Raw genomic sequence first — 24480 nt, forward strand, 5'->3', positions numbered from 1 at the left:
TTTATAAATTACAGGAAATTCTGAGGAGTAAAGGAATTTTATACTTCCCAAAGGATGCTGAAAAACTGGGACTGATTCAGGAAAATGTGAAGGGAAGAATCTGAAAGTTGAGAAAGGTACTCAAGTGAGAAACGAAATGAACTTTATTTCATTCATTTAAGACAAATGAAGTCTGTTTGATAACTTCATAAGTTGTTATTTCAGGGAGAAGACATTGCTAACAGTCAAAAAAGGAAAAAAAAAAGAAAAAGGAAGAAAAGATATGCACAGAAATTACGAGTCCAGGAGGTAAAAGTGAGGCAAATTCAGCCTGGGAGTAAGATACACTTTGTAATAACATATAGAATGATCCACTGGAGTTATCTTCCTAATCAGAAGGCCCACGGTTCATTTTTACAGGGTGATCTCCATGGTATAAATCTAAAACCTTTAGTTTCTCTACATCCTGGGGTATCCTAAAGTCATCTGGAGCTGTCTGCACCTTTAAGGCTCCTGCTCCACAGGCAGGAGGATGTAGCTGTTTGTAGTGGAAATGCTCAGTCACAGCCTGAAGCAGTAATCATTGCTTCATGATTGCTTCATGAGCACCTGGTGGAAGTGCAGGACCAACCCAGAGGAGCTCAGATGCATACAGTGCAGTGAGTGACTAGAAGGGGTGGAGACAGGATGCACCCATTCCCAGACCTCAATAAAGTGGCAGTGGGGGCAAGAGTATCTTGCTGGAGATCTCTGCCTTTTTGGGGTTAGCAAGGGTCAGCAGTTCCCCCCCCCTCCCCTTTTCCTCCAGTTTCTATGACTGCTGCACTTGGGCTTATTCTCACTTGCTGCAGCTTTGCAGGTTGCTACCCTGCTGTCATTGCTGTGCTTTCCATCACATCATAGCATTACACTGTTCCAGTGAACTGCTTGTGTACCCTTGTGGTCAAGGTGGGTTTTGTTGCAGTACTATACACTATAATTTAAACAGCAGCATTCCTCCTATCACTAAAGTTTATGATTTAGTTTGGGGGTTATTACTCAGGTGCTGATTTGTAGGGAAAAATACAAAAACAGTAAGTCAACTGGGGAATGGCAGTTGTTCAGTGGTGTATGACTTCTTGTTCTATAGACCTGACCTATGCTGAAGATAAATGCTAATACACTTCTACTTGTGTGAAGTTGAAGATTAAGCATACACAGTTTAGTAATGCAGGGCTTGATTCTTTTGATATAAATCTCAATGCAGCCATGCACTTATCTGGAAGAATTGAAAATGACTATATGAACCATGGCAAAGTATAAGAACTCCAAATTAAGGAGCTTTAGGGCTTTAAGTCTGAGTTACTTTCCTAAAACTAGTGAGACTTTCTGTCATGTTTTTTGTTCAGGATAGAAATGTTGGGAATATTGATGATCAGAAGAGTACAAGGGGGACGTATTTTAAATGCTATTTCATTTGCATTTACAGGGGTAGAAAGTAACTTAGGCAGCCTTCTCTTTGTTGGTTTGTATGTAGTTGTTCATATCATGAATGGCAGGGATCAGAGAAGACATATTAGGGGTAAAAATATCTCATATGGAAACTTAGTGGTAAAAGAATCAGGAAGGAATGGAAGGACAGAAATAATGACTTTGCCAGTATATGAAAATGCCATGTTCTTCTGGGAACCAACTAAGAGAAAGTGCCTTAGCAATATCAGATAGCACATTACACCTGCATCCATTACTGTAATTTCAAACTCAGCTGACAGAGAGCTGAAATTAAAGCCAGCTTAACTACTTCCTTCTTGACATTTCTTTTGTTTGACTTCTCCTTTTGTCATCTTCTGTCAGGTCTGCCTTAACTACATTTTAAAAACAGCAGCAGCGTTGATACAGGCTTTTGGCACGGCCACGATTGCTTTCAAAGACTCACCTCTCTAGACAGGAAAGGAAAGCAGGCAAAATTGTGAAGTTTTCTTGCTCATGAAGTGGCTTGCTCTTGCAATCAAGAGTGAGAAGTGCTTGCTACTGTGCAGAAAAGACTACTGCAGGTTGTTGCCTGCTGACACTTACGGCTCCACAAGCAGTGCATCAAACAGCTGCAGGTAGGAGAAGATAGGGGCTGATTACTCAAAAGTTGTGTTCTGAGTGAGAATCATATGGGAACTGAAGGCACATGTTGTTGGCAGCATAGGGATAAGGCTAGGAGGAGTGAACACTGGGATGCTATCCAACCACTCTGCAGTTGCAAGAGACAATTTGAGTTCAACATCTGTACTCGGGCTTGCTTGCAGGAGTAGAAATGCTGCTCCTCATCATTGCAGCAAGCACTCACAGAAAGGTTTGGCTCTGTATTTCATTGTATTTTCTCTTTCTCAGATTAGTGAGAATATGAAAGGAGAGTGGCAGCTGAACCCATCAGTGGAACCAGGTGAGCTGGATACCTTGTCAGATAAAACAAATGTGGGAATTTCTTTGCATTTCATTTGTTATGGCCAGACTGTGCTGGGTTGTGTAGTAACCCTTTTTTTACTTGTTTACCTTTTATTTTCTGAAACACTCGTTCTAACTATAAGACAACATGTAACTCTCAAGTAGTCCTATAAAAATCACTGAGATTAGATTGAGGTGGTACTTAACATGATTAAAGTCTATATAATTAGATGTCACTTGTTAATAACTGCTGTATCTGATCCTTAAGGGTTTTGAGGTGATGGAAGCTTTAGGTATCAGAAGATCCTTTGTATATTAGAAAGGGCTGTTCCAAGGTATCAGAGCTTGTGATCAATTTTTTTCTGCAAGCCATAGTGATTTTTTCCTTGAATATCTCAACACTGTGCCAAAAAAAAAAAAAAAAAAGAAAAGAAAAAAAAAAAGTCTAACTTTGCTACATCAGGAAAATTGACTTTGTTGATGAAAATGAAGTATTTAGTTGTTGATGCTGTTGAACTCTCAGAATTGGTACCATTAAACTGAAACCTTTAGATCTTTGCTTTCTGTAACCAAAAGTAGCAAATCTGAGCTGCCGCAAGGCACAAATGAGCTGCTTAATGTTTGGCTAAAAAATTGCTTAGTTGATTGCTTAGCTGATCTCTTGCATATTTTCTTCATATTTTTGCCTTTGGAAGGGCTATTTGTTATTTCAAAATATTTTGGCCCTAGTTCATCTGCAAGACTTCATTTATCCTTTAGAAATGCATAGCCTTCAGAAGCTTGGCATCTTCAACATCCCAGACAATGAATTACTGTGGCTAGAAGTCTCTGGAATGAGAAAACCCTCCTCCACAAGACCATAATTTCTTTATTTCTTTATTTATTTTTACAGAACTGGGATTTGTTCTGGGGAAGCACAGTTGGCAAAACAAAAAGTCAAAGAAAACAGATTTTCATCTTTCCCCGCTCCCTCCTCAAGTAAACGAGGGAGTACTGGTGCTGGGGCTTGCTCTTTAAATAAATGGCATCTTTCTCCTTTCTCTTGGCAACAGCAGGAGTATTCTTGTGTTGTGTGACAAGGCTAGCTGGTGCTATATTTATCTTGTAGCTCCATGCACGGTTGCAAGAGGTCATTCAATACGAGAAAGGCAAAGAGCCAACGCACTTTAAAGAAAGTTCTCCCATAATCCGACTGTTTGGGCTGGCTTAAAGACAAGGCTACATAGTTTCAGAGGAGTGATGAATATCCTTACCAAGATGAGATAAAAGTTTTCCCCAGTTGTCACTGGAAAGATCAGGGCTTTGTGGAGAAGGGGAAACGCTTTTTTTTTTTTAAATGGAGCTCAATAGATGTTTGGGTGCAGAAGATGAAGAAAGAAGACGGGAGGGTGGGAGAGATGATATCAGTAATGTTGGCAGTAGCGTTGGCAGCGAAGAACTGGATTTGGTACAAATGTACCTTACCTTTTTGCCTGAAAGATATGTGAAAGCAAAATTCACCTTGGCAGCGTACCTGATGTGCTGGTTATTGCTGGAACTCTGCAAGGTAAGAGATTTCAGTGCAAATATGTGAGATTTTTAGTTAGCTGCCTAAAAGCAAATTACTTAAAAGGCTAATTAAGCAGTGCCTGCTGATGTATTTGATAGTTTATTAATATGTACCAGGCAATTGTCTTTACTATTTGCTGTAAAAGGGGCACTGCAGACACTGACACTGTACCAGATGTAGGTGATCCATCGGGTGAACACTTACAGGGGCTACTGCTAGAGTGGAATACAGGGCACTACACGAGTAATTGCTAGCCAGTTTATACACTATTACTTCATTTCAAGATATTTGTGATTACTTTGGATTTTGTTCTAAGTGAAATTCCTTACGGTGCTTTTTATTGGCTTACGTTTGTCTCTTGTGTTGGATGAACAACAGAATGTATTTCAGTTTGGAAAATGTAAACAAAAGTATAAAATTGAGATTTTGGAATATATTGTCAGCAATAGTGGCGAAACAGTGTACAGGCTGCAGTGGGACTTGGCTTAAATGTGAGCTGATCACATCTAATGGAAATACTTTTGCTTATTGTGTTACTCTGTAGCGGAAAAAGCAAGGTACTGGGCCAGTTGTAAATGCTGTCTTCATTCAATTTCACTTTGCAGAAAACTGCTTTTATTTTCAGACTTAAATAATGAAACGTTCAGTCCTACTCATGTGATAATTTTAAGGTTTAAGTTGAAGCAGAGAAGGACTGAGACGTGAGCTCAAAATAGCGATGTTTTACGTATAATGTTGCTGTAGGAATAAACCTGGAATCCGTACTATGTCTTCCTCTGTCTCTGAATGCAACAATACAAGCTCTGCTGTTGTAGGTATTTACCTGATGGGTAAATCACCAGATAGGCCAAAGCAAACATCAAAGAAATATTTCCTGGGTGTTTGTTTTTTTTTTTTTTTTCAGAAGTATGTGATAGGTAGGAAATACATAGTGATGTGGTGCAGACCACGGATGTGGGACCAGCTGGTGCCTCAGCAGCAAGAAAACCCTCTCCTACGAGCATCTCTATGTGTGTTGGCTGCTCCTTTTCAGAAAAGTTTCTAATTGATTTGGTTGTTCTTGCTGTGGTTTGACTCGTTTGCAACTGAACACGAATTCATAGGTTTTAAGAGCCATACCTCTGTTATAGGATAAGCCAGAGGCAGATATCCAGTGGTCAGTCTGGGTGAAACTGTCCAGCAGTTTCAGTATCTTGGACTTGTTGCCAATGCGTACATTTCTGGGACACGACAAGTGCAGGAAACATTAAGTGGCACACAGTATTTTTGTGCACACATGCTGTATTTTAGAACAAACAGTTGTATCTGCACCTGACGAGTGGCAAATAATGTGTAAGGTTGGACTGCTGGGAAGAAGGTAGTGCTTGATGGAAGGAAAAGCATGAGATGTCACTACCATGCAGGGGAGCAGGAGCTGGCAGAGTGGAACACAGGAGGCCCAGCATCCATTCAGCTCTCTTCCTCACATAAGTCCATTGCCATACAAAGTTCTCCATGTGGACTGAACTGCAAATTACACAGTATCATTCAGTACTTTGCATAGCTTGTGACTGGAGTAATTTATGATCACTCCATTTTTGAGTGGAGAGTGTTTTGTAAATAACAGGCAGTGTTATTAAAACACACAAGTTAGGAGAGACGCTCCTGTCTGTATCCGCTTGTGTACAGCACTATATTTGCACATTGCATACAAGACCTCTGAGAAATGAAGGGACAAGGAGAAATAGAACAGCTTCTGTTAAACCTGCAGACTTTAGAAAGCTCTCTGAGAATCTTACAGTGTTCTGGCTAAGCTGAGAGGATAACCAAACTTTTTTTTTTTTATTGCAGTGACATCCAGTTATTAATCCTGCTTTCTTGCTGTGCTTTCTTAAAAACTGTTAAGATTTGAGACTAGGTTTTCTTATTTCTCTTCCATGATTTCAGCCTCTTCCACGTGCTAATCCATTGAAAGAGCACTGTTTTTATTCTCCTTCAGACTCACAAGATGAAAAAGCAGGACAGTGTTTCTCTTCCTCAGGTCCTGGCAGAATCGGTGGGGCTGCCCAGCAGGACAACCAGCAGCTGGAAGTGATGCTGCAGTGTAACACAGGCATCCTTTTTTTTGCAACCTGTGCGGCAAAACCAGTTCAGTTCCTCACCATAGTTTGGGTGCTTGTGGAATGTCAGAGGCTGCCTGTGACTCCTCATCACCCCTGCCCAGAGGGGAATAGAGCTGAGTGGCTTTCTTTGAGTGCAAGTGGTGGAGTGAGATGCACACAGCCCATGGTCTTCTGCAGGCTGCCCTCTGGGAAACCTCTGTTATGTGTCTGAAAGTAGTCTCTAGGTTTTAGGGATCACTGCAACTTGTGGGGGAGAAAAGAGACTTGGGACCTTCCCAAATATTCCACATGCAGAAAGACAATCCTTTCATCCTTTCAGCTGGTTCTCCTTTCCAAGCCCCACTTAGGAACACTTGATAGTTATAAAGAAAGAATGGTTAGTCTCTCTTTCATGGGTGCCTGTGGACAGGTAAAGCTTCTTGCAGAGAATTATAGAATGGCCTGGGTTGAAAAGGACCTCAAAGATCACCTAGTTTCAATCCCCCTGCTATGGGCAGGGTCACCAACCACCAGACCAGGCTGTCCAGAGCCACATCCAGCCTGGCCTTGAGCGCATCTATGCAGAGATGCATTTGGCTAGATGGTACAGCTTGTCAGTCGGAGGAGCTTTTCTAGTCTTCCAGCTCCAATCTGAAGTAGTTGCTATCCAGATGCCTTATGAAATGGTGAGATTCTCCACTTGAGCTAAAAGTTCTTGGTGGGAGCCAGTCTAGCGCCCAGTCTCACACTTGGGTGTTGCTGTTGAAGGCAGTTGGACTTCTATTATTTTGTAGCTATTTTCTTGTGTCAAACTGCATAAAAGTGTACACCAATTGTGCTTAGTTGGTGAGGCACCAATCTCTCTGCATTCTGTTAGTGGCTCTTTCCATCACAGATAATCCCTTAATTTTCCAGTTGTTGCCTGCTCAATGTATTGTGTCCAGAGCTGCTACTTCACAAAGAAGTAAACAACTCCAGAAACATCAGTCAAGTTTTAGAAACAAATGATTAAATTAACACAGCCTCTTCTGGACCATCTCCATTTTTAATATTTTTTAGCCGGGTTTCTACTTCAGAACACTGTAGGACTGGATTATTTCAGTGTATGTGGCAGTGGTAAAGGTAGATAAAGCCCCTCTGAGGGGAGTGCACAGCCTGGTTCTCCTATATTGTGAAGGAATTCTCTAAGCATTTGGCTTTGTCCACAAGGAAGCGTGGAGGAAATAATTGCTTTGTATGTCACCCAACTGAGGAACAAAGGATGCTGATAGGCGAATTTCAGTCTTTCCTTATTGCTGGCTTCTAAAACTTCCTCAGTGGAAGCACAGCCCCTTTTGGAGTTACCACTATTGTATTCTATGCCTTATTTCTCATTCCAGCATCTATACACAGCAGGCTGGATGTTAAAGATGAGGGCAATTTCTTCTGGAGAGCAATCCCTCTGTGGATCCCAAATGGCAGCTTCTGAGAAAGCAGTCTATTAAAGGGATGAAAGATGCCTTAGGTGTATCATTATTTTATAGCAACTGTGTATTGGTATAATTATTGCCTGCTGTTACCCTATTTTTAACATTGTCAGTGTACTCTGCTGAGAACGCTTTACCTATATATTTTTTAAGCAGCAGAACATTACGGTTAGGAAGCCCACATTTTGAGGTTCCACTCTCTGTTTCTCTTTTACTTTTTTAATTTGGTCCCAGCCTAACTTACTATGGTCACAAAAAGCATTTGGCACAACAAGGAGCAGAATCTTGATCTACAGTGTGAGACAAGCTTAGCCCGTGCTGCTTATTCTGTGCTGGTAGGTGGCAGGCTGGAAAATGAAAATACTGCAGTGGGAACTGGCTGACTCCCTTCAGAGTTATTTTGCAAATGCCTTAACATAAGTGTTGGTTGGAAACCAAAGTATGGTTTTTATAGTTATTCCATAGGCTTACATGATCTTGCTGTGTCTGTAACTCCTCTATCTTCTGAACACTTGCCAATTTCAGCAAAACTTGAGAAAGGCAGAAGCTGCAGAGTTCATATGAGGGAGGCAGAAGTCAGGGAGTGGAGACGGACTGAACTCATGCCCTTCCCAAGGGAAATGCTTCTGCATACATTTGTCCATTATCAAACATCATATGCAGTGCCAAATATTTCCATCTCCACTCTGGAGAACTGTAGATCCATAGGAAACCAAGTCTGGTTGACTATGGATCCAAGACTGTTGGTTCAGCTGCTTGCAGAAATACGTGTTTTCTCAGTGAAGTGTTTTTTATTTGGCTGTTAATGGAGCTCCACTGAAGCTTACTGTTAGCCTTCAGACCTCAGAGGGAAAGCCAAGATTTTTAAGAAGTGCAACTCGAGATAGCTTAAGAGGGATGTCTTTCAGGAAGCCCTAAGCATTCTCTCTGCCCCTTGGAATGCTGGAATCTGTACCAGTGAGGATATTCAATCTCCCTTTGCTTATTTCATCAAAACTGCTGATCTTTAATTTGGGGTCACAAGCTGTTAGGGTGAATGGCCTGGTTAGATACACACTCAGATCTGCTCACAATGTTTTTGGAGTTGTGAGGCCTATTTTGTTCAAGATAAATATTTCTGACTATTTGATTCATTTTCTTTCATTTATGCCCAAATTTTCTGGATTCATTTGGACTAGAAATAAGAAAGCAGCCTGTCTTATCATGACATGGTATTTAGAGTGCTGGGTAGGACCACCATATGATAACCATAGTCACAAGGCAATGAAATGGGAAAACTGCAGAGTATTGAACCTGACAGAGCTTCATTCAGACTGGTTCTTCATTCTGGGCAGTGATTTGGCTCTTTTTGAGTAGTGTAAATCATTCAGTGTATGTTCCTCCTTTGCCCACTCCAAATAAGCCAAGAGCAGTATTTTTCCAATATGTTTAGTACTCATCAGGCCATCTCCTGGATCCAGCTCTGAGTGACACCCAGTGTGTTCAGAGAGGGCATGCTGTGAAAGGCTGGTATGCACAGCAATGCTGAAACATCCTTTATAATAAACCTGGGGAATGATCCCTGGAAAACCAGCATGCCTCTCTTTTACAGCTCATTCTTTTAGCATTATCACATCTTCATTTGTATGCCTGTGTTTGGGAGCTACTTGTCTGTATGACAGTCTTTCCCCAGTTATCGTAGTTATCAAACTGTGCTATCAATCAAAGCTGAATCATCTTCTTTATGTGATTATTTTGAGCCTGGTTCCTGAAATGAACCTGCCCATGCAGACTGCTGCAGCACTGGAGCTCATATGCAAAGGGAAGGCTTTCTTGCTGAATTATTACTTCATAATTGCTTAAAAAAAAAATTGATGGTCTGAAATCCTATGTGACTAGTAGAGTAACAGGGTGGGCTGAGAACCTGCAAATAGATGGCTGAGAACAAATTATTTCTTCCTGTGAGTGCTGGAATACTTGATATTCTTCCTAGAAAGTTTCTCATGATTGCAAACATCTAAGGAGGTGTTGTTTTCTGTCTGTTCGTGGTTCTATCTGCTGGAATAACAGTGGAGCTGGTGATGGACAGAAAAAAATTACAGTGCTCCAAGCGTGATTATTTACAAAATGGATGAGAATTAGCACATATTGCAGAATTTGAGGTGTGACAGATGCATAATAAAAGCAATAATATGTTGCCAGGTAGCACAGCATCCAGAAAGCCACAAAAATGCTTGGGCAGGACAGCATTAAAAGCTAGCTACATCACTCTGCCATTCTGGAACAGGGAATAAAATCAAATTTGAACTTCTAAATATCAGCAAATGTATCCTTTCCACACACAACTCCAATTTGTTTGGAAACTGGTGTTTGCACTCAGAAGCGTGTGGGAAAAACTAATCTTTTGGAGCCATCTGACCTTTAACCATACCATCCCATTTCCTGTAAAAGTGATATGAAATAATGTTTAATAAAAAAGCTGTCCTATTACTTTTAATTTTAGTAGATATATCCTACTTTTTCCTTGGTTGAAAGGAGGTTTTTCTCTCCTTTATTAAGTCTCAGCTTTGTTTTTGGATGGCACTGGTGGATTTATTCATAGATTAGAGAAAGTAGTGTAATTCTGATTATAATCACATATGGACCATCATTTTGATTCTAGATAGAAGAAAATGGTGAGATAAAGCTTATCCTTATGTAGTATGCCAGCTTGTAGCATTGGTGTTCAGAGAACCTCTTGGTAACAGAGGAGTTAGGACAGAAACATTTCCTTTGGTTCAGGTGCAAACTCTGGGTACAGCATGGGTACCCGGGCAGATTTTCAGGGTACCTGCCTAGGTTTGCCACTCCAAATTCTCCTACTGACCCTCAGCCAGAGGTACTGCTGCTGCCACAGGAAGATGTGACTCTGCCCCTGGAGCACAGCTTTCAGCATTGCTGCTCACTTTAACCATTACAGCTGACTCTGTGTCGATGTGACACCCTCCAAGTGAAACAAGTCCGTAGTACATATGTCCTCTATTTTATACAGGTGACACAAATCTATCCCTGGGACTTCATCTGGGAAAATGGGGCAGTATGTTGTGTTGTGGCGTTAGTTATTAAAATCTTCTGTGTTGGCTAGTCATGCTCTGTGGTGGCTTTATTTGAGACACACAGCTAGCAGCATCCTTCTGTACTTCTTTACCTTTTCCTCAAAATTATGTACAATACTGATTTCTGGAGAATAATATAAATGCCCTGTATTACTTACCTGGGAGAGAATGTGACAGACAAAAAGTAGAGCGAAGGCTGTGTTTTTCTGCAGAGCTCAACTGAAAAGCAGAAAAAAAACAACAAAAACCTCCTAGTATTTAGAAACATCCAAAAAAGTTTTTTTGCTGCCAATGCAGACAGTTTTTGTGTTCAGACAAAGTTATGGGGTGGGGCAAGCAGGAAGGATTAATGCTGTTTCCATATGAATAAATGTTTTTGGAGGGGTATTATTTGCTGTAATCCTACTAGCAAAACAGATAACCCTAGTGCAGCTTGGTAGCTAGTCTCTCCCTGCCTAAAAAGAGACCCAGCCCTTAAGGTGTGGTGAGAAGCGTGGGGGAGATGAACTAAAATGTGAGAGAAACATTAATGTCGATGCTCAGGAGAAAACAGATTTCATCAAGTTGGCAATAAAAGATTACATTTTTTTTCCTCTGCAAGTCCCAGCTCCTGGAAGCAAATGACTGAACAAGGACATCACTTAAAAACAAAGATAGCTTTCAGGTGTTGAATCTGAAATCATAGTTTCCAATGTAAAGGTATTAAACTATGAATATTTCACACCTGGAATTGTCAATTGTTTTCAAATCATTTCTTAAGAGCTCGGATCAGTTTGTGTCGGGTACTGATTGTAACAGCTACTGACTTACGTGCTTTCCTTAGTCCAGATCAAAATTCTAAATGGTGTAACCACAGCAGTGTTCATTTGGGAAGTGCAGCCTTTCATTTCTCATCCCACGTTAATAATGAGCCAGGGTAACCAGCAGAGAGTGTAGGGGGACTGACATCAGCAAAATGTGTTGGAAGCATGAAAAGGCTTCCTAAAAAGAAATGAAATAGCATGTAAGCTGCTGGAAACAGACAAAGGCTCCTAGAGCAAACCTGCACTAAAGGCATTCTGGAAACTTCAGTGTGGGACGTTTCTTCTAGAAGTCCTGGATCCACCCCTCTCCTGGGGAGGGGACAGCCATTACATTGCCTATTAAATTGGTACTTTTCCTTGAAGCCCATCACAGCACTTCAGAAAATGTCCTTGTCTGAATATCAGTTTATCAGAGAGTTAAGAGTGATGATAACAATAAAGATGAGATCTCATGGTATTCCAAACACGCTGGAACTAAGGCTCTGTGTACATCTTGGTTTTTGTAGACGTGCTCAATTTCACTCTGCATTCTTTTGGATATGTTGGCTCTGGAAGATAGCACCTCTGACTTGGCTGCCACACGGCTTGCAGTGCTGTTTGCTTCCGTCAGGGTACTGCTGACCTGGGTCTGCTGGGACACAGAAGCCTGGTTGGAGCTAGAGCTCATGCAAGCTCTGCTCTCCAGAGCTCTGTACTGTTGGTCCACACACAGTCTTACTGTATGTGCTCAAACCAGTGTACAGTTCCAATACAGCAGATTTAATCCTTTCCAGACTGAGAAATTTGCACCGCTCTGTGTGAAAACACTGGTGATCTTTGTTCACCCATGTTTCTTCTTGAAGCTTCCTATAGGGCCTTGGAAAAACTCTCCATCTCTGTGTCTTTTGTTCATTTTACAGGGAATACTGGCCTATCCCCACCACGAAGTACACAGCTTTGTTGAGAAGGCATGTGTCTATGTGCTCTGTATAACAAGCCTCTGATTTGTGAGGTAGCCTTTAGCTATCTCTGCAAAATGGACAAACAGAAGATGAAGTGGGAAAGGAAGACTGAAATTTGAATATGTCCTGGTTTAGTCTGGGACAAAGTTGATTTTTAGTTCATAATGTCTGGTATGATGCCATGTTGTAGCTTTAGGAGAAAAACAATGTGGGTAACACAGCAATGTTTAGTTGGTGCTGAGCAGTGCTGCACAGAGCTGAGGACACTTTGATTTTCAGCTTCATGTGCTGCCCTGCCAGTGAGGAGCTGGGGGTGGACAGAGCTGGGACAGCTGCCCTAAGCTGACCTCAGGGATATTCCATACTGTATGGTGGCATGTAGAAAAACTATGAAACTGGGAAGCTGCCACTGCTGGGATTGGCAGGGCAACATTTGGTGAGTGGTGAGCAATTGCTTGGGAATCATTTTGTATGTTGGTGGGAATCAAATCCCACACCTTTGCTCCATGTGCGTTTCCAGGTCAGACACCATTCTGTCAGACTGCCCCTCTGCTGCCATCTGTCACACACCAACAAAATATAATGGGATATTGGAGTTAAGGTTCAGCCTCTACTGTCATCCCACCAACATCTGCCTCTGATGTCATGGGCCAGAATCATAAATAGGAGGCATTACTTTTGAGCAGCTTGTGTGTAGGTGCTGTAATACTATAGATATGTTTTTATCATTTCTGTTCTCCTTCTCTCTTTCTTTCCAGTTGCAGCAAATAGTTTTTGATTTCAACCCACCATGAGTTCTACTTTGTTGGGTTTTTTCCCAACTCTCTCCCCAATCCCACTGGGAGAAGGGTGTGGTGAGCAGCTGCCTGCCAGGTCAAACCACAACAGAATGACACCTACAATTTGTATGTTAAAAAGCACTGAAAATTTAAAGAACACTTTCTACAGTTCTAAAATAAACCTGAAAAATGGTAGTTCATTGCTGAGAAGCTTTCACAACTCTTTGGCTTTTAATGTTTTTTCATTTTCACACTATCAGTGAGGTCCCTGTAAATGTGATATAGGTTGGTTTGCTTAGCAATAGGGATTAATTAGTACATTAGTTTAAGAACCAATATATTAATTTAGCAAAAGGAGTCCATAAGTGATAGTTCTAAAACTTTCCATTTCAGTCTTGTTTTTCCTCAGTAATTTTGCACTGGGGACATAATAGAATACTTTTATCTTCTTCCTCAATGATTTTGCCTAATGAGAAGTACTGGAGTCACAGTAGAATACTTTTATTTTTTGCCTCAAAACATGCAAGGACATCTTCCTCAGGTTCCACATACATTGTTTTTAAAAAGTGGTTCATTATGGCCTAACAAGCAATAGGGATCTTTCAAACTGGGGAAAAGTGAATGAGCGTGAGTCAAAGGGTTCGGTGAGGAAGCTGATGGTGAAAAAAGGGAAAGTAGGAAAGCACTGGATACCCTGAATACCACTGAGCCTGCCCAAAGGACCATTAGCACATATCTATGAGACACTGAAAAAGAGTGAATATCTATGCCAAAGTACTGCCTGTGTATGTCTTACCTGTATAAATGTAGAACCTGAACTCTGAGAGCGCGCACTTGCTTGTCGAGTTACCTGGTGTGCATTGTGAGGAATAAAGGAATGCCACTTTCTAACTTTCTAAGAGTTTTCTTCCTGCATTTCGGATGACAAATGGATCTTCGAGATGATTTAATTCTGTCTCTACAGAAATGGTAATCTTTGTAAAATAAATAAATAAATAGGGAGGTATATCAAAAAAGAGCCCACAATTAGAACAGGGAAAAATGAGCAGGGATCAAAATGGACAGTGTTGAAGGATACTCTAGAAGTAGTAGTAAGCTTCACTGGCAAGGATAAATTGATTTTACTTTAAAATGAATGCTGTTTAGCTAAATAGTTTGAGTTTCAGGAGTTGCATATGGTGACAAATGGTTCCTTCTCTTCTACTCTTAACAAAATGCTTTACAATTTGTCTTAAAGTTCCCCAGGTCTGCAGTGTTAATTTGAACACAGAGGTGTTAAGTGATTATTTCAAAAATAGTTCTAACAATGGAAGGGAGGTACTGCATCAGGAAGAACAGGAATTCTTACAGAAAAACAGTGGGTACTTGTTATTCAAAGTCATGACTTATGCTGAATTGCAAAGGGGTGTATATATATGTATCTATATAAAGCAATAAATAAATACACCCAGTAGAATCCATGAATCCAATCTTGGGAATAGTGCCACTGACAGGACCATCATCAATATGCAAAGTTCTTCTATATAATAACTTTTTTTTATAAAATTTTTCATTTGTTTTTAGAAGAATTTTAAGACTACATTATCTTTAATTAGTTAAGTAAGCTTTGGGAATAGGAGAATTTCCCTCCTGTGAGTGAAAAAAGTGCACATAACCTACAGTGTTTCTGTAGCAGGAGATCTTCCTCATCTTAAAGATCATAGATTCTGTGAGGCTGATGAGTGAGGGAAGTCCTCAGACATCCAGGAAAAGATATCTGGGAGAATGCACATAAGGAAAGGGGTTTGGGATCACTGCTCAGACAGAGCAATGTACCGTTATTTTTCTGTAAGGCATCAGAGTAGGCAAAATACCAAAAAAAGGGCAAAGCTTTCAACATTAGAGTTTTATTTTACTCTTTCATTTCCAATGCAAAGTTCAGGGCAAGTGCAGTGAAGTTTGTGAACCTTTCAGCAACAGTTGGCCAAGTTTCAAACAATGGTATGTGGTTTTGGGTGCAAATCGGGTTGGGTTTGATCCCAAGCCACTTGAATCACAGCACTTTCATCTGCATGCAGCTTTATATTTCAACCTTCATTGCAGTCCAGATCCTGAAGATTTCCTTCTTGGAGAATATCCAGCCCTCCTGTACACTTTTGCCCTTCAAAACTTAAAGGGATGGCATGTAATTGCTTTCTTCCCAGCCAGCTTCTGGTTGGATATTCCTGAGAAATGCTGTGTTAGATGCTAAGCCCTGGGGCCCAGTTAGGGCAGCTTTTAGCACTGGTTTTCTGGTATGAAATGGAGAAGTTCCTTTTCTTATCACTTCAGTACTGTTGCCACTGACTGCTCCCCAGTATCTCATGTCTATTGTCATTTGGGCAGTGAATTAGGAAACATCCAGTTTTTCTTAGTGGAATGAGCAGCACTGTTCACATGTAAGGACTGATCTGCAAACACTTCTCAAGTAACACAAGCCTGTCAGCACCTACTTCTATGAAACCAGTCTGAATTGTTCCACTTGTCAATACTTCTCTGCTAAAGATGGTAACAATAAGAGACAACTCGGTTTGTGGATATTTTTTGTTATTATTATTTTAAGTGCAATTGCACAGATAAGAAATCTTCCAGATGCTGTTAAACTATCCGAATGCTGACTTGATGCACACACTTTTTCTGCAGTCCACAGCAAAATCTAACACTTCAAACAATTTAATATTGGTCAGTGCCTTTTTTTTAGTGTATTTTGATACAGATCACATAATGTAATCGCTTTGAATAGTCCTTTTACTTGGGCTGTGTAATCCTGAGAATTGCTTCTTATAAAAAAACAGACAACCTAGGTGTGTGATTTTTGTAGCAGAGTTAGTTATGTGTGCATGCAGCTAATATGAGGGGAAAATTTGCCACAAACCTCTTTTCCCACCAGTTCCTGTCTTCATCCTTGTTTGCTGCTTCTGCCAGTGCTTCTCTTCTCAGACCAGTTTCCTCTTTCAGCTCTCCAATGCTTCCTTCCCCAGCCCACACCTAGGGATTTGTTCCATGTTCTTTTCAAACACAAATACATCTCTACAAGATGTAGGTTACACACGTGAATCTGTTGGCATGTTCTGAACCTGTGAAAGCAAAGCTCTCACCAGAAGGGCTATATTCCCACAGGGCTTTATTACATCCAAACTGAGAGTATTATTGGGAGCAATAAATGTTTGCAGGATAAACAGAATTTCTTCATGGAAGCACAACAAATTGCACCACACTCTGCCAATCACTGCAAGTTTATCTTCTAAGCGTTACAGAATTCAGGATTTGCTTCTCATCTCACCCTAGCTTTTTCTAATGTTAATTCCAAGAAAGGGAGTTATGCCTGACTTGCATCACTCTGAAGTCAAGGCACAAGTCAGGACATTCTGGGATCTTCCTGAATGAATTGCTGGAGAACTGTGGACTTGATGGCTATATAAAGTTAGCCTCAGAGAGCTTCCAAACTGAAAGTCTTGCGTTAGAAAAGTTCTTTGGTTCCCATATCCAGATTGAAGTTTCAATGTGATAGAACCATATAAACATGATTATTCTTTTAGAGAGCTGGTAACCTTAAAGAGCAAGGGTAAGTGAAGGGATTTGAGCATGCAGTCTAACTAGGGTGCTGCTAGTGTTGCCTTTTTGCAGTGTGATCTGCAAAGCCTCCTCTCCTCCCTCCCTCTTAATGCTGAGCTCCTTTCTAGGTAACTGCTAGACTCCATTTTTCTAACTGCTGGCTTTCCCCCCTCTTCTTTAACCCACCCTCCCAGAGAGAGTCCTGAATACATAAAAAGCTTTTGCAATGTGCCCTGAAGCATGTATACTGATGAAGCGCATACAGTGTAATTATGGATAGCACAATGCAACATCATGAAGCGCCTTTATTTACAGCTTCTCTATCATGAGAGCATAATGAACAGATTCAGTGAGGAAATGCAAAAGCAGATGCCTTTGGCTGGCTCCTGTTGTTCTCTTTTTGGCAAAGACAGAGGGACGAGTCTATCCTGGGACAGCCCCGTTGAAGTCAGATGAGTTACACCAGGCAGGAACTGGAACTTCTTTCTTTCCTTCTTTTTCTCCTTCTTTTTAAAGAATTTGGTTGCCAGACCTCTTTCCCCTGACTATCACAATTTCTCTTTCCACAGAAAGCCTGTGAGAAAAGACTCTCTGCTTCCGAAAAGGTAGGATAACTTTTTAGTCACTAATGGCTAATTTCCTCAGCAGTAAGCAGTTCTGTGCTTCTCTACAGATGCCTGTAATCAAAAACTTAATATCTAACCACTTACAGGAAAAAAAAAGATACCGAAATCCTAAAATCTAACTTATGGATGAGTCAGGAACAATGGAAAGCACTGACAATGTACTAACACACAGCTGCAATGCTTTAGGTGTATGAAATCTGCTTAGAGCTGGCCTAGGCATCAGCATACAGTATTACTTGAAATGTGTAAATATACCCTGTATGTTCTGAGGTGCAACTTTAGACAAGGCTGCTGTGTGTGGATGTCTGTGAAACACCCTATTTTCTGGAAACTTTAGAGAAGAGGAACTGGTGACAACTCATAGAATCAGCCATATTTGGAACTGGAAATCTTTAAAACAAGTTTATTAAGGCATACCTGGGATGGCAGCTCATAGAACTGCTTTAATAGCAGAAGCTACCAGGACTGCTGATGCTTTGTGCTTGCTAGTGCTGTGGCTATACTTGTTTTTTTCCTTTACTGAGGGCCTGAATAGAGCCTCTCATATAAAACCTGCCATTTACAATTTGCCTTTTGCTGAGGCCTCCTTTGTGTTCATGCAAGGCAGCTGGCAAAGGGTTGACACCCCAGAGCAGAGTCTTGCCAGCACCAGCTAATCAATATTCAGCAGAGTCCTCTGCTCATTACAGAGCCATTGATTATCTCTGGAAGGTTGCTCTTCCTGTGTGAGTGTCATTTTTCAGTCTTTTCCCTTTAGTTCCCTTCCCCCAAGCTCCCATGAGGAGAGAGTACTGGGATGGAAATGAGGTTCCATTTCAGAATGTGAATAGTTTGTCTTCAGATGTCAAAAGTGCTTGGAAAGTAGGTTATTTCTCCACTGCCAGGTTATTGTGTGTATCAACGTTGTACTTCTAATTTCAGTGACTTTCCTAATGACTGTAAATCGTGGCCCTTATGGTATTCGTTGTAGTTGACTTAAGCAGGTTGTATTAATTACATTGAGATTTGGTCTCCTGTGGCAAGAGGGAAAACCCACATCTTTTACACAGCTGCAGCTGACCTTTCTGACCTCCGGCACAGCAGAGGAGAGCTGTGGCTTTATGTTCCATGCCATTCACATGCAAATGGACCAGGAGGCTCATGGGGAAATGAAAACATGGTGCAAGCCCTCATCTGACACGCTACACTCAGATTATACCCACATGCACTGCACAGTAAATTCCCTTTCTCTAATACAGGCCAGTGAGCTGGTTTGCATGGAACAATACCTGCCCATCACCCTGCAGTCAGTCTGGCAAAAATCATAGCTAACCACCTATCTGCTTTTAAATGCGAAAGTGCACTTAGGGGCATACTAAGTCACCAGTACTGTACTAAGTCAACAGAGAACTGTTGGATAAACATGCATTTATTCCCAGTGGTAGAATAGACGCCCAATATGTGGATGGATACAAAAGACCTACTTGAACAACTGATTTGGTTAGTTTGAGTTCCATACTTCATTGTAAATCCAGCATTAACAATCACAGCACAGATTACATGTGAAAAATGCAAGATTTAAGTCTCGAGTGTGGAAGAGACAACTGGAACTAAGAGGTGTGTGTAAAAGAAAGGTGGTTGGTAAAGCACACAATGCTCATCTCCACTAAACTAGTCAGTTTGAGGTAGTACCTCTGCAAAGAGTAGAAACTATGCTGTGCTGTGAATAGAGGTATGGAGTGACTCCTTCAGTGGAAGAACTGAGCCTGTTTTGGTTGGTACTAATTGAGTACCTAACATTCTGTCTGTAATAAGGAAGCTGAAAGGCAGTAGCTCCCAGTCTTTACCCTGCTTGTCTCTTGGCTTGAAACTGAAGTAATTGCTGCACTGAAAGTGGATACCTTTTCTACTGCCCTTACCACTGGGTGAGGATCTCCAAGGACAAGCAGACTTGCTGCCTAGTTTTGTGCAAAGCACTAGGGAACTAGAAAAGTTCCAGGGAACTGAAAGCCAGAAATATGTTCTTGCTGTGGGGCTTTTCCAAGAAAGTGATGAGGTGCTGGAACGGGCTGCCTGGAGAGGTTGTGGATGCCCCGTCCCTGGAGGTGTTCAAGGCCAGGTTGGATGGGACCCTGGGTGGGGACAGGGTGACCTAGTATTAAGTATGGAGGTTGGTGGCCCTGCATGCATCAGGGGGGTTGGAGCTTGATGACCTTTGAGATCCCTTCTAACCCAAGCCATGCTATGATTTTATGTCTCCTGTGGAGGATGGTAACATTCACTCTAGAACAAACATAGGTCAGACCTGGTTAGCACCTGGCACTGCTGTGCCTTGGTACGTGTCGCAGAGAGGTCTGTGCCTTGTCAGGTACTGGTGGTTTAGCCCTGGTCTCCAGGGACTGGTTGAAAGCCAGCTCTGTGACCACTGCCAGCAATCTGATCTTGTCCGGTGATTAGCATATATCTGAGAGATGATGACAGGAAAATCGCAAACTGGGATTTGTTTCGAGGAGCTTTCCTGTCAGCTCCCTGCCTTCCTGACAGAGGCATGTGTGATCTGACTGCCAGTGCAGTGTGGTGAAGCCTAAATCAGGAGTTAAAGTAGAAGTGGACAATGGAGAGTCGATTTCTCCTCTGACGGAGAGGGAGCTGTCCCTGGCACGGCAGAAGAGTGGCTCCAAATGCCTTCCTGTTTGTCAGGAAGTGTTTTCTTTCTGGTTTCAGTTGTTAGCCCATGGGCACTAATGTTTCTGGTTATTTTCAGCAAGGAGGCTGTGTTGCTATTTGTGAGACAGTATCCCTGAGATACAGTTGTGTAATAAGGTTGGAACAGATATCATTCTGATCTTTCTTATATATCCAGTTTGGCTTTCAGCTGTCTTTAATATACCTGAGATATATTCAGAGGATGAGGAGAAAGACTGATATTATGCCTTGGCCAGAGAACATTACCAGTGTATTAAGTATATCTTAATGAATAGCATAACATTCCCTTTCCTCTATTAGGTGGAATTCTTCCTGGCCCATTTTTACTGACATTAGCCTGTATCACATCAATGAAAAGTCCTAGAGGGAAACACTGAATTGAATGTTTCTTGCTAATGCAGCACATGGAGTAAAGGAAGTTAACATGCTGAACCCCAACAGTTCACATCATTTACTAACAAATCTATCTGATGCAGACAAACTGATGCAGTCTGCCAGGGTGTCGTGCTTTGGGATGTGGTTGGGTGTTAGGGATACAGATGCTCTCAGGGGTGCAGTGACAGCCAGTGGGCTAAAAAGCAGCAAGCTCTTTGTGAAATACTGTACGAGAAACCTCCTAAGAGACGTGAAATGCCTCCAAAGCCATCGTGTGTGTTTGGCAAGTGAAATCTAACCGGAGTAGACATTTTTCCATCGAGATTTTTATTATGCAGATTATGCCTTCTAGCTGCAAAATGACATTTAAAGTAACCGAAAAGAAAGATTTCATATGAATAATACATTAAATATACTGTAGTTCATAGAACAAGGCAAACACACAGTTTCAGCTGTAGACTGTCCTAATGTTCAGTGAATGAAACAAAGTATTCAGCACCATTGATTCTGTTTATGATCTAGTGATGGAATTTGCATCATACATTAAGTGCATTCATTAGACCTAATTAGCAAGAAGAACTCTGAATTTTAAGCTATGTTTCTCTTAAAGAGAGACCATCTAACTGTCAGTAGTGCATTTCACTTAGCTAGCTTTACTTTCACTAATACTTAGTAAACCTAAGTCTTATCTAGTTAAAATTGCTGGCTAACCTTACTTCAGTATGCTCCAGATAGTCTCCTTCAGGTAAAACTAAACTACTGCCATGTTTTATGTTACAGGAAAAAGGCAGGGCTCTGGACATGTCAATAGCTACATAGAATTTGAATAAAGAAGTGTAAAAAAAAAACCAACCAAAAACTGAACTTTATGCATGTGAGACTGAAAGATGTTCTGAGTGTGTGTTATATTGATTATGAGGAGTCTGCATCAAATTTGAGGATGTTTTCTAGTGGAGAAAGATTACGTGTTCCTGGCTTGGCAGCAAATGTGAAGAGGAGGTTACAGAAATAATCTGTATAATGGCTTTTTTTGTAAAATCATGTGTCGGTGTTGTCATTCAGTCAAAATAGCCATTGTGGATTGATTTCCACAAGTGATATGTCAATGTTCTTATATGTGCAAATATGGCAAAAGAAATGTCCTTTGGAATTCATGAGTGTAGAATAAAGTTTTAAAAGATCAAGGCTTTTGTTGAGAGTTTTATTCCTGTACCTTTAAAAATCCCTTAAGGGACAGCAAGGCATTTGATACTGTCTCCCACAACATCGTTGTAACAAAGCTGAGGAAGTGTGGATAGATGAGTGGACAGTGAGGTGGGTTGAGAACTGGCTGACTGGCAGAGCACAGAGGGTCGTTGTTGGCGGTGCAGAGTCTGGTTGGAGACCTGTAACCAGCGGTGTTCCCCAGGGGTCGGTGCTGGGACCGGTCCTGTTCAACATCTCCATCAATGACCTTGATGAGGGGGTAGTGGCCACCCTCAGCAAGTTTGCTGATGATACGAAGTTGGGAGGATTGGCTGACACACCCGAAGGCTGTGCTGCCATTCAGCGAGACCTGGACAGGCTGGAAAGCTGGGCAGAAAGAAACCAGATGAGGTTTAACAAAAGCAAGTGTAGAGTCTTGCATCTGGGGAGGAATAATTGCATGCACCGGTACAGGTTGGGGGATGAGCTGCTGGAGAGGAGCTCTGCGGAGAGGGACCTGGGTGTCCTGGTGGATGACAGGTTGGCCATGAGCCAGCAGTGTGCCCTTGTGGCCAAAAAGGCCAATGGCATTCTGGGGTGCATTAAAAAGAGCGTGGCCAGCAGGTCGAGGGAGGTGATCCTCCCCCTCTACTCTGCCCTGGTAAGGCCTCATCTGGAGTACTGTGTCCAGTTCTGGGCTCCCCGGTACAAAAAAGACAGGGATCTCTTGGAAAGAGTCCAGCGGAGAGCCACAAAGATGGTGAAGGGCCTGGAGCATCTCTCCTATGAGGAAAGGCTGGGTGAGCTGGGTCTGTGTTTAGCCTTGAGAAAACTGAGAGGGCACCTGATCCAGGTCTATAAATATCTAAGGTGTGGGGGGCAAAGTGGCGAGGCCAGACTGTTTTCAGCAGTGTGCGGAGACAGGACAAGGGGAAACAGACAGAAACTGCAGCATAGGAAGTTCCGCACAAATGCACACAAGAACTTCTTCAGGTGAGGTGACGGAGCACTGGAACAGGCTGCCCAGGGAGGTTGTGGAGTCTCCTTCTCTGGAGATATTCAAGACCTGCCTGGACGCCTACCTGTGCGACCTGGTGTAGGGATCCTGCTTTGGCAGGGGGTTGGACTCGGTGATCTCTGGAGGTCCCTTCCAACCCCTACGATTCTGTGATTCTGTGACACAGATGAGAAGCAGCAGCCCATTTTGGGGGCTATGCAGATTCTTAGAACTACTTTATGTCGATAACATCTATAGACTTCTCAGGCTACTTTGGCCTGAACTAGTGAGTCTGTTCAAATAGGAGATGGCAGCGGTCACTGAACACTTGTGGACTGTGCTTTATTAGGGAACTCCATGATCAGAATATAACATTGTCTGGAAGAAATAAAACTCCAGCATCCAGAACTGTATGGCAGGCTATGCAGACTTCAGCATCAGGTATACAAGTTCAGACACTGCTGTGTACTTACCATTAAATTAACTGTCCAGAAAATACCTTCAGTGATCCTTGTCCCCAGGCAGAGGGCTCGTGAGCTCTTTGTGCAAAAATCAGCATTTCACACTGCAAACAAAGCAGACTTTATTACACAGAAGTGAGCTCCTACTCTGCGCAATTAAGTAGCATATTCTAGTGTTTTTTCAGTCCAATTAAACGCAAGTAAAAAGACCTGCTAAGTAATCTGCCTTGTGTGTTTAATACCTAAATTATGACAATAAACGTGCTACAGTTCTCTGCTGCTTTCCATGCTGAAACTGTGCCAAGTATTTTCCCCTGAGCAGATGAAGTGGAATGCTGGCTATTCTGTTTGCTGTCAGTGCAGGCTTTGAAAGCAGACAGAATCTGGATTAATTTGTCTGCAGTTAGAACTTGCTTGCATTCTGGTACCTTCCAAGGTGGTTTTAGGAAGAGTACACTGTGATAGGTTTGTTAGTACATGACAGCTGAATCTGTTCCATGCAATAATTAATCTTCCCAAACACTTGCTCTCATCATTAGCTTTCTGGTAACTTGTGTTAACATAAGGAAGCACTTATAATCACTATGTCCTTTGAAATGAAAGAAAAGAGAAGGAAAATAAGATTTTTTTTTTTAATGGTAAAGAATGAAACCAAAAGAGCTTAGAGAGGAAGAGCTGTGAGGAGAAGACATGGTTTACATAGAGTCAGGACACAATTAGTTATCCTTTCCTTTTTTTTTTTTTTTTGTACAGACTTTTCCCATTCTTTGTACAGAGTTGTCACCAGGGTGTTTGAGTACCTTCTCCATGGATTCAGTCTTCCAGTGTATCCGTGATATAGCAAAAGGAGAATGAGGGGTGGATACAGAAAATAATTTGCTTACAGTCATTTAGAAAGCCTGAGATGGTGCAGGGCACAGAATGCTGATAACCTCCTTTACTTAGGAATGAATGAAGTCTGAAAGCAGTCCACACCATTATTTCCTATGATTTTTGTATCTACTCAAACCCAGGCTGATCTACTTGTTACTCAAGTGACTCAAGATTATTAGCTTCAGTCTCCCTTTAAAATAAAACTAAAATTGGCATATTATTTATGTTCAGAGAAATAGAAGCAGTGAAAAATGGAATATTTGAAATCTCCCAGGTGAAATTGATGAATGCTTTCATATTCATTTGCAATTTCCCCTGTAGACTCATAGCACAGATTCATGATCATAATTAAGATTTTTGTTCTGCCGATTATCTGTTGGTTTTTTTTTTTTTTAGGAAAAAACATAGCTATTAGATCATTATCTTTAGCATACTTTCTTGAGGGGACGTTCTGTGAGTCTTTGGACTCAACATAACATATATGTGAAAGTATTTGAGATACTTCAAATTATAATAATGAAAGACTGAGCTGAAACTTTGGAAGATGAAGCATTAAAACATATATTTCATGTAATGCTTGCAGTCAAATACTATCTCTGCTTTTTTTTTTTTTTTACA

General features: G+C 41.4%; 1 protein-coding gene and 1 long non-coding RNA gene across 2 annotated transcripts in view; both read left to right on the forward strand.

The window, feature by feature from the left end:
* The first annotated feature begins 714 nt into the window (after positions 1–714).
* Positions 715–2059, forward strand: LOC149916516 (uncharacterized). Its single transcript, XR_016469527.1, has 3 exons — positions 715–752; positions 831–927; positions 1813–2059. It is a non-coding gene; the product is annotated as an uncharacterized LOC149916516 (long non-coding RNA).
* Positions 2060–3499: 1440 nt separating this feature from the next.
* Positions 3500–24480, forward strand: part of ARHGEF4 (Rho guanine nucleotide exchange factor 4) — a 202285-nt gene continuing 181304 nt past the window's right edge. Inside the window, exons 1-2 of the mRNA XM_090146959.1 lie at positions 3500–3940; positions 17230–17265. Coding sequence (XP_090003085.1) covers positions 3731–3940; positions 17230–17265 — 246 coding nt within the window. The 5' untranslated portion in view covers positions 3500–3730. The remainder of the gene's footprint in view (positions 3941–17229; positions 17266–24480) is intronic.

This window comes from Phasianus colchicus, chromosome 10 (assembly GCF_987193195.1).
Source record: "Phasianus colchicus chromosome 10, bPhaCol1.hap1.1, whole genome shotgun sequence".
NCBI lineage: Eukaryota > Metazoa > Chordata > Aves > Galliformes > Phasianidae > Phasianus > Phasianus colchicus.